Raw genomic sequence first — 9,274 nt, forward strand, 5'->3', positions numbered from 1 at the left:
ATAAAGGCTTAGTCATGTCTCTTGACCAAGCAATGAGCTGGTGCCCTGACAGTTACTACTGATGCTTCACTTGTGAACTTGCTCCTGCTACTTCCAGTGGCAGTGTCTTCTGTCCCTGGTGGAGGTAATTCCTCCGATGACCCCTTTCGGGTGCATTTTGCCTACAATGACCCCTCGGGCGCAAATCCCTGAAATGACCCCAAGGCCTGCCCTAAGCAACCAGGGACCTTCCAATTAAGGAACGTGGTGGTACCAGTTCAAGATGTGCTAGGGTCCGGTCTCTTTGTGTCGCTTTATAAAGCATGTTCTGACAATTAATTCGCAAGCTTTGTGTTGTTTTTTAATTAGTTATGTTACAGTATATAAATCAATTCTGCATGGATGCCTCGTATAATAATTCACCGATTTTCACCATTGTAAACATAGGTGAGGAAACACCGCACTTTTACGGCAAGGCAATGAATTTTGCAGCAGTTCTTGAAAATAATAGATACCATACACAATGCCAACCAGCTTGTCTTTTGAAAAAGGTCTGTTCCAATAGCAAAACATTCACAAAAACGTGTTGTTGGATTGATTGGATTGACCGGAGGCACGTGCTTCTACTGCCACAGCCACTGCTTTCCTTATTTGGTTACTTAGGGGCGGCATTTGGGGTCATTTAGGGAATGTGCACCTGAGGGGTCATTGTAGGCAAGATACCCCCGAAAGGGGTCATCGGAGGAATTACCTCGTCCCTGGCGCCATACTCGCAGCTGACGTTCCGCCCAGTCCCTTGTCCCTGGCCCATTTCCCGACTGGAGCGCTCATTCCCTTTCTCTTTCTCTATCCCTCGTTGTCTGCAGTGCCATCCCATACGGACTCTTGGGATTCCTTGAAGGGACAAATAGACATGTCCAACCCGCACCGGGCACTCCAGATTCCCGACGTGCTCGAGATTATCATCGACCATCTGAACACCTCTGACATCGCACGACTGTGCAGGACATGCTCCGTCTTCAACGGACCAGCGACGGAGCGATTATGGAGGCACGGGACAACAGCATCATTCAAGGCGTTGACGGGCATGTGGATAACTGACTATGAGAATTCGGTCCGTCGTGAGCTTTAAGGAGCGCATGTAATGCTGACTGTTGGCAGGATCTCCCGGGCCGACTCACACTTGCGAGGAACTGGCGTCGATTTCAAATGTATTCGGAGCACGTACGAACGCTCGATCTGATGAATACCACACTCCCAAAACGGGAAGACGGCGAACGAGACGAATGCGAGGTCGGCGACCTCTTAGCTGCTCTCGCCGTCTTCGGGCGCCAGGCACCGCTCCTCCCCCATCTGCGACACTTATCCTTTCATGCGAAGGAACCGCACGACCTTGCAGGAGTGTTGCTGTTCCTCGGACCGGAACTCGACCACATCGAGCTTATTGCTAACCCCCCAGATGAGGAGAACACAGAGAAAGACTGGGCAATCCCCATCGGCTGCTTGCTGGAGCTGGCACCCATCCGGGCACCACGCCTTACGGAGCTCGGGCTGGGGTTCAAGATATCGTCTCGACATCTGGATGCGCTAGCAGACACCCTCGAGAAGATGCAACTTACGGCTTTGGGTGCGGAGACACTCGTGCTGGATCGAAACGTCTTCTGTCACCTGGCTGCGTCAAAAACCCTCAAGGCACTCCAAATAGGAGCGATCACGTTCGACAAGCTTGGGACCGAACCTGTGCATGACGATCCGGATCTGACAATCGACTTCAGCTGTGTAACGCCTTGGTCGTTCCCGGCGCTTAAGACGCTGCAGATCCACGAGTCCGTTTGGGTCATTCAGGGGCTGTTGGACGTACTCCGCACAGAGCTAGACGAGCTCTGTTTGAGATTCTACCCCGAGGAGCTGTTCACCGACCGCCAGCTGTCGCAAATTTGTGGCACTATAAGAGATCACCACCGAGGCTTGCTCAAGCTCGAACTGTGTTTCCGTGATCGGGATCCTAGAGCACCATTACACTGGTCGACGTTTTCCCCGCTCCTCAGTTGTCGAAATATGATCCATTTCACGTTCAACTACTTCTCCCCGTCTACGCTTATCCTAGCGGACCAGGATATGCTCGAGCTATCCGTCGCTTGGCCGAATCTACGCAAGCTCGAGATCGACTGGTTACGAAGACACGGCTCCGCCTTCGGCCTAGCACGAGAAGAAGACTTCACCCTGAACGCGCTGGCGTACCTCGCGGCCAACTGTCGTAGTTTGCGACTCCTCGTCCTAGAAAGCTTCGACTGCACGAGCGTGCCACCTCCACCCCCGTCCCTCTCTCCCTGCACACACCCTTTTGAGCTCCGCGTAGGCCGAACAACAAACAACTTCGACAGCGTTAAAGTGCTCGCCGCATGGCTCGTCTCCATCTGGCCGAAAATTGTTGTCGTACCCCTTGATAGGTGGAGTGACGAGCAGCAGCACTTCTGGGGCACGGTAAGTGAGATGGCGGAGGTGGTAAGGGTCATGAGAGTTATTAGGGCGGAGAAGGAGCGAGAAGGTAGTGGGGATGGGAAGAATGCCAGCAGCGCGGTGCTCAAACGACAGGAGGGGTGGTACGATACATATGCGATCGAGGCAATGCGTTCATAGACTAGCATAGGGTGTTGTAGCGATTCGATGTGTGTGAGGGAGTGTATTCTAGCGGTACCTGTACTTATACGAAATAGTTCCAGTTGAACTTGCATTAAATTATTCCGTTGTTGAGGGATATATGCGCACGTATCGATTCCAGTCGGAAATGCTGTCTGCCTGGTTAAGTGCTTCCTTTCAGAGCATGTCTGTCTCACGTTGTAGGACGCAACCGCTCTGTTGCCCTTCCTGGATGAAGAAACCCCAGTTAATACTGGAACAATCAAGGATGTCATACAGAGTCCAGATCAGAGAGTTGACCCTAGATTATCACCTATACATGCACCATTTCTCTTGCAGTCTTTCCCTGCTCAAGGCTATCACCTTGAAGGTCGAAGTAGAACACTCACATCAACCCCTTCTACTCTTTTCCCTCCTTACTCTCCTTCTCACCTACACCCACTCCCGGTGAACGTTGACCAATACTCCCCATCGGTCCCTCGAGCCCCAACGCCCTAACCTTCCCCTCCAATATGCTCACCCCACTCACCCATTTCCCCTCCCCGCTCACCGGCGTACTCCCTTGCCTGCGGGTCGCATACCCATACCCATGTACAAAACTTCCCATCCTCCTCGGATCATCTTGTGGTACGACGTTCTTTCCCCCTCCCCCCTCCCCCGTTCCCCCACCAGGAAAAGATCTTCCGTTCCCTGCACTGCCTCGGCTCGTTGGTGATGGGGAGAGGGTAGGACTGAACGGTTGTTCCGACGGCGAGACGGTCGGAGAAGACGTGGAAAGCCGCGAATGAGGCGGTATATAAACCGCCTTCTTCTCCTTCTCCTTCTCCTTCTCCCCATTCTCCCTCTCCTTCCCCGGCTCACCCCGAGGTCGCATGTGGGAAAACGCCCTCTCTCCCCTAGACTCGAACTGCGAGCGCGTTGGTTCCTTCTCGCCCGAGGTGCCCCAAGGTGAGCCCGGCTGCGTAGGCGTGCCCGGGCTCGCAGTCTGAATATTCGCACTCGAATATCGCATATGCCTCCTAGGCGCCGGGCTCTGCCTATCCATCCTCCCCCTCTTATCCTCCTCGTAATTCCTCAAACTCTCTTCCAAATCCGGGGGTACATCCTCCTGCGTCAGTCCAGCCCCTTGTAGCGCATCGACCCAGAAGCCGATCGTCGTCTCCCACACTACGTGGATCGTGCTTTTGTCGGGGACGAGGTAGGGGGGAAGCACCTCTCCGGTGAGAGGGTCGGTAATCCGCGGGTTGAGGTCGACGTAGTACACCCCTTCCCCAGCTTCTTTGCAGAACTCCTCCAGCATGCGGTTAAAATCTCGCACCATACGCCTCCGGGTCTCCAAGTCCGTTGCCGCCCGTGCGGAAGAGAGCTTGATCCCTGCCTCTTGCCACGCAGCAGCAGCGCTCTCGTTATACTTCTCACTGCAGCGGTCGAGGTACTCGTCCGGCACTGTAGGGGCAGTGACGGAGGAGATGTACAAATGGGTGACGAATCGATCTGGATCGGGGGTGTTCTCGGAAAAGAGGTGGGGGAGAATCTTTCCACGCAGGTAGGTAGAGTAGGCAGAGAAGACTGTTTGGACCCACGCATCTGGGTCGGGAGGCGGGGTATGGAGTCGTTCAGACTCAGAGACTTTGTACAGGTAGACGACTTGCAAGTCTACATGACCGAAGAGAAATAGTACTGAGGGCAGTTAGTTATGTGTACGGAGCTTGGGAGGAGAGGCGGACCTTTGGGAGGACGGAACCGATCCATGTGGAAGAGGAGTTCCTGACCTGTTTGGCTTACACTCTTGGGGTTGTTCAGGCCCTGCGAACGCATCAGTAGAGAGTGGCCAGGTAGGAATGAAAGGGCGCACCTTGGCACTCGCCCCCGAATACTTTTTCACGATCACTTTATCCCCTAGCAACTCGAGAGGTCCGACGAAGGAGTCTCCATACGCAGTGAGGAGGGCGCGGGACTTGCGTGAGTGGGAGTGGGGCATTTGAAGCTTTGGTAGGAGACGAGATGGGGCAGGGTCGGAGGGGGACGTGGGCTTGGTCGCGGAGGGTGAGCCGGTTGTGCTGGCTGAAGGGGGATTGGGAGATAGAGGAGGGAGGGAAGAGCGATGTGGTGGTTTATAGACTGTTGGTGAATGTGCGTTGGAGGAAGAGATTGGGGATGTGACGGAGAGAGAAGAGGAAGACAGGCTTGCTGGCGTTGGCGATGTGATGGGCGGCATGGGCGATATGGGATAAAGTGAGGATAAGGGATGGGCGTGCAAGCGGGATTGAAATAGAGTTTGAAGCTTGAGCTTATTAGGAATGTGAGGGGTCAAAGTCCGTGCGTTTGTTCCTTGTTCGCTGGTCGTGATTGTTCGGTGTGATCGTCGGGTCTCTGCGCAACGCCCGTCACGACCGGAAGATTGGAGAATCTGAGCGCAGCCTCTGCTTGACTGGCTGCTGCTGCGCTCGCTGCGTAGTGACCAAGTTACAATGATGGTTGGTACACCACAAGCGACTCTGAGTGGAGATTATATGCATATACTGGCCAAGTATGGAGCGCGCCAATGACTTTTGGAGAGAACACGGGTCGGCGTTAGCCCCGGATTTTCGTCTGTTAACACCGTCCCTGACAATACCGGAACCTATTGATGGTCCTCCGTTTCCCACCTGCCTTTAACCAGGTACTTCAGTCAGTCGAGATAATCTAAGTTGCTCTGGGTGCAGCTGGTCAGATTATCTCATGAGGGTCTGAGAACAAGGGTTTCTGATAATCTCATGGATAATCTCATGCTTTTCACTGGGACCCTGAAAAGCACTGCTTTTAAGTGGTCCGGACCGGCGCCCCAGGGTCCGAAAATAAGTGTAGGGGTTGCTATATTAGGGAAGATATTCCACCCCCGGACTTGTTAATAAAAAGTTCATAATAAAAGAGTTTTTCACCTGATTTCAGCCCATTAGTATTTGTTGTAGATAGTTAATAAATATTATTAATAAAATGAATTAATAAAAATAACTTATAAAAAGCACTTTGAGGGCTTTATTTAATATATGCTGGGAGAGAGAAATATGCACACCCTGGGCTATAGTAAAGTGTAGCAGTGAATTAATTTATGATACTATTGTACAATAAAAGCTATTCTAATCAGTGCTTAGTGTGTGTTCTTACAGTGCAAAGTCCTCAGTGTTCTCGGCGTCTTCCTCATCCTCATCCTGCTCCTCCAGTGCATGCACCAAATTGGCCCTCTCTGCTGCAATCCCTGCTTCCTTCTTGTGATTGTTATACTTCCTGTTTTTTGCAAACTGCTGGATCATTGCTCAGGTGGGCCAGTCCTCATCAAAGGCAGCAAGCTGTGGGGACTTCTCCTTAACCTGTGCAATGGTAAGTAAGAGTTCTACAGGCAGACAATGACTTACCTGCTTGTAGATTGTTGAGAGGAGGGCAGGAGGGTGTTCAGTGATGTTCCTGCTGACGTTGAGGTTGTGCTGGATGCAGGCTTCTTGTACATGTTGCTGTAGTTCAGGTTAGCATATATTGTAAGTAGAATTAGTAGAAATAACTTACTTCATGTTGTTGAAAAGCTCCTTTTGGTCCTTGAGGCCCATGGCCTCTATGAGCCTATAACCATTCCATTTCTCCCCATGCCCTGCCTGTCCCAGAGGCTTCAGAATGAGGGTGGAGACAGCCTCATCTTCTTTCCTCTTTTTGCTCCTCTCACATTCAAGGAGCTTCATCAGTTTAGCTATCTGGGATGCACATATATCAGTACATATCTGCATGCTGAAAAGAAACTCACCTTGAGCAGCAAGTGATTTAGCTTTTTCAGCTAATATCTCCTGGTCCTTCACTGCAAGCTTCTCCTTGAGGGTGACGGACTTCTTTGTTGCCTTTGTGAGGTCCACCGCATTGTTGACATGCTTGCCAGGGAGTTGCTTTGGGCACTTAGGAGCACTGGGGGTGTTTGACTCCTCAGAGGGCCTCTTCTGGCCAGCTGCTGGAGTCTGCATGACACTCACAGGCTGCAGAGTGTCAGTGGCAGGGGGAAGGCAAGGAGAGGAGACCAGAGTCATTGCAGAGGGGGGAGCAGGGGAAGGGGGAGCAGGAGGGTTAAAGTTGAGGGAGGAGAGTGAGTTGTCCAAGGGGGGAGCAGGAGGAGAAGCAGGAGGAGGAGGGGGAGTAGCAGGGGCAGGAGGGGGAGCAGCAGGGGGGGGATGCTTGAGCTTCTTGGGCTGGGGCTTGTGGGGAGCCATGGTGGTTGAGGAGAGAGGGGGACAAGGGGGAGAAGGGGGGGAAACATGTTGACATGCCTGGATATATATATTTAGTTAGTTCACCTATGAAAATATTTCAGTGGGGCTGAAATGAGCATGTGGACCAAAAGGATCAGCCAGAGAGTGAATCAGAATGTTGACTTACCTGATTTGAACTGTGGAGGGTCCAAATCAGGAAACTAACCTTGGGAGCATACATGCAGCTCTCTCAATCCTTGACATGCCCAAAGAACTGCCAATCCTCTGTGATTGCAGGTGTGGTTGGCTGGTGGCAGGGTTGACTCAGTGTGAGCACAGAAAGCACAATGAGAGACATGCCCTGAAGAAGCTCATCAGTCAGCAAGAGGCAAGCCTGAAGAAAGAAGTGCACAAACAGCACATCCACAGCTTCCTCAGATGCTTCCACAAGAAGAAAAAACCCTTCCTGGACCTCCAGATGGAGGTCAAGGTCAAGGAGATGGAACCCCAAGTCAATGACATGGAGGTGGACATCCCACTGGTGCTGGAGGTGAGTTTGACATTGCTGGAGCCCCAGGATGTTGACTGGGAGATGCCAGAGGTAGCAGAGGGAGAGGAGGTGGCTGTGGAAGAGGAGGAGAAAGAGGAGAAGGGGGAGAAGGTGGTTGTGGACAATGAGGACAAGGATGAGGACGAGGACAAGGTGAAGGAGGAGCTAGAGGACTTCAGCAATTAGTTTGGGCTTGAATGGCAAATGATACCTGGTGAGTATTGGTCTTCCTGAGTAAGACCAGGCTCACAGGTGCCAGAGGAACTATCTGCCAGAGATCAGAAGAGATTCAAGGCATTTCATACAAAGATGGAGGCTCACCTTATGATTGCTCAGTACAAAGTTCTCCAAAATGCTTCTCCAGAAGTCTTCCCACCCCTCTCCAAAGTCCTTTGGCATGTTAACTTCATATCTGCTATCAAGACTGTTAGCTACGACTGCTGTGTGAACTCCTGTGTGGCTTACACAGGAGTTCTCACCAAAGAGACCATTTGCCCACACTGCAGTGAGCCCTGTTTGAAGCCCAATGGCCAGGCTCATCGTCAGTATGCGTACCTGCCTCTCATTCCTCAGCTGCAAGTGCAATATGGGAATGGGAGATGTGCCAAACTGCTGATGTTGTATTGAGGTCAGCAGAATGCACACTCACCTACAGTAACCGATATCTTCCAAGGTTGGCTGTATTGTGAGCTATGTGAATGCTACATTGAAGTTAGTGGAAAGACTCTTATGATGAAATACTTTGACTCACCTTGAGACCTTGCTCTGGGCTTATTGACAGATGGGTTTTCCCCATTCAAAGGGCCTCTGTCAACTGCCTGGCCAACAATTCTATTCAATTATAACCTTCCCCCCATGATTCAAACTCACCTGGGAAACATCTTGTGCATTGGATGCATTCCTAGCCCCAAGCACATGAAAGATATTGATTCCTATCACTATCCATTAGTGGAGGAACTCATAAAGCTGGCACACAGTGTGAAGACTTATGATGCACATAAGAAAGAATTCTTCCCCCTGCATGCTCACCTAATCCTTCTCTTCAGAGACATGCCAGCAGTGGCCAAACTCATGAATATGAAGGGGCACAATGGCCTCCTCCCCTGCAGAATGTGCAAGATCAGTGCTGTACATGCCCCAGAAGGGAGGGGAAGCTATGTACCTCTCAACAGAGCTTGTTTCCCCTTGCAGGAAGGCCAGCAGCCTTCCTATGACCCCCTCACTATGCGAGCATGCTTCAATGCTACATGATGCCCAGCAAGTATTTGTTAGGGCAACACAGGCTGACTAAGTCTGCTCACCTAAGAGTGCCAAGAGTCTAAGCAGGCAACAAGGAAGTGAAGTAGACCTGATGACTAAGACCTATCTACAGCATAGGTACCTGTGGATGATCCTAAGAGACCAAGTCTGAAGAGACAGTCCCAGGCAGAGTAGGCCTTATATTTATACCTCTGTGGTGGAACCTGCTAGAACATCTTGCTTACTCAGCCTAGTCAGGTGATCAGGTGATATGACCAAGGATGAGGTCATATGAGGTCATGCACAGCCATGCACAGCAGGTCACCTGACCATCCAATCCTTCCAGCAGGTTCCAGCACATGCCAAGGTATACCAGCTACTTCCATGTCATAAAGGCTTAGTCATGTCTCTTGACCAAGCAATGAGCTGGTGCCCTGACACTCTGCCTGCAGGAGAGTGGCACTGCTGTCACTGCAGACAGGAACCCCTCAATTTTGGTGAACTGTGCAGAGATCCAGGTCTCTGCAGATCCAGGTCTCTGCAAGCCACCTGAGCAACACCTCCCTCCCTATCTCTGGCAACCTCTCCCCTGCCTCCTCCTTGCCTCCTCTCTACTCTGCTCTCACTGACTCTGACTCTGACTCTGAGTCAAACTCTG

The 9,274-nt window shown here is 51.6% G+C and overlaps 5 protein-coding genes across 5 annotated transcripts; 3 read left to right on the forward strand and 2 right to left on the reverse strand.

Annotated features, from left to right (window-relative positions):
- Nucleotides 1-857: 857 nt before the first annotated feature.
- Nucleotides 858-2,701, forward strand: DACRYDRAFT_21711 (uncharacterized protein). Its single transcript, XM_040772514.1, has 2 exons — nt 858-1,093; nt 1,141-2,701. The coding sequence occupies exons 1-2, from the start codon at nt 893-895 to the stop codon at nt 2,617-2,619; spliced, it is 1,680 nt and encodes a 559-aa protein (XP_040629611.1). The 5' UTR covers nt 858-892; the 3' UTR covers nt 2,620-2,701.
- Nucleotides 2,702-2,928: 227 nt separating this feature from the next.
- DACRYDRAFT_15349 (uncharacterized protein) lies at nt 2,929-4,600 on the reverse strand (the record flags this gene model as incomplete). Its single annotated transcript, XM_040771098.1, has 4 exons — nt 2,929-2,982; nt 3,149-4,275; nt 4,347-4,425; nt 4,475-4,600. The coding sequence occupies 4 exons, from the start codon at nt 4,598-4,600 to the stop codon at nt 2,929-2,931; spliced, it is 1,386 nt and encodes a 461-aa protein (XP_040629612.1).
- A 1,315-nt stretch (nt 4,601-5,915) lies between these two features.
- Nucleotides 5,916-6,848, reverse strand: DACRYDRAFT_106781 (uncharacterized protein; the record flags this gene model as incomplete). Its single annotated transcript, XM_040768334.1, has 5 exons — nt 5,916-5,969; nt 6,015-6,063; nt 6,105-6,110; nt 6,163-6,340; nt 6,395-6,848. 5 exons carry the CDS (start codon nt 6,846-6,848, stop codon nt 5,916-5,918), a joined length of 741 nt encoding a protein of 246 aa, XP_040629613.1.
- A 457-nt stretch (nt 6,849-7,305) lies between these two features.
- Nucleotides 7,306-7,563, forward strand: DACRYDRAFT_106782 (uncharacterized protein; the record flags this gene model as incomplete). Its single annotated transcript, XM_040768335.1, has 2 exons — nt 7,306-7,377; nt 7,429-7,563. 2 exons carry the CDS (start codon nt 7,306-7,308, stop codon nt 7,561-7,563), a joined length of 207 nt encoding a protein of 68 aa, XP_040629614.1.
- Nucleotides 7,564-7,638: 75 nt separating this feature from the next.
- On the forward strand, nt 7,639-8,004 carry DACRYDRAFT_50847 (uncharacterized protein; the record flags this gene model as incomplete). The annotated part of the gene is made up of 1 exon (XM_040775013.1): nt 7,639-8,004. A coding segment is annotated over one exon (366 nt), but the record flags the coding sequence as incomplete, so codon positions are not given.
- Nucleotides 8,005-9,274: the final 1,270 nt, after the last annotated feature.

This window comes from Dacryopinax primogenitus (assembly GCF_000292625.1).
Source record: "Dacryopinax primogenitus strain DJM-731 SS1 chromosome Unknown DACRYscaffold_7, whole genome shotgun sequence".
NCBI classification, from domain to species: domain Eukaryota; kingdom Fungi; phylum Basidiomycota; class Dacrymycetes; order Dacrymycetales; family Dacrymycetaceae; genus Dacryopinax; species Dacryopinax primogenitus.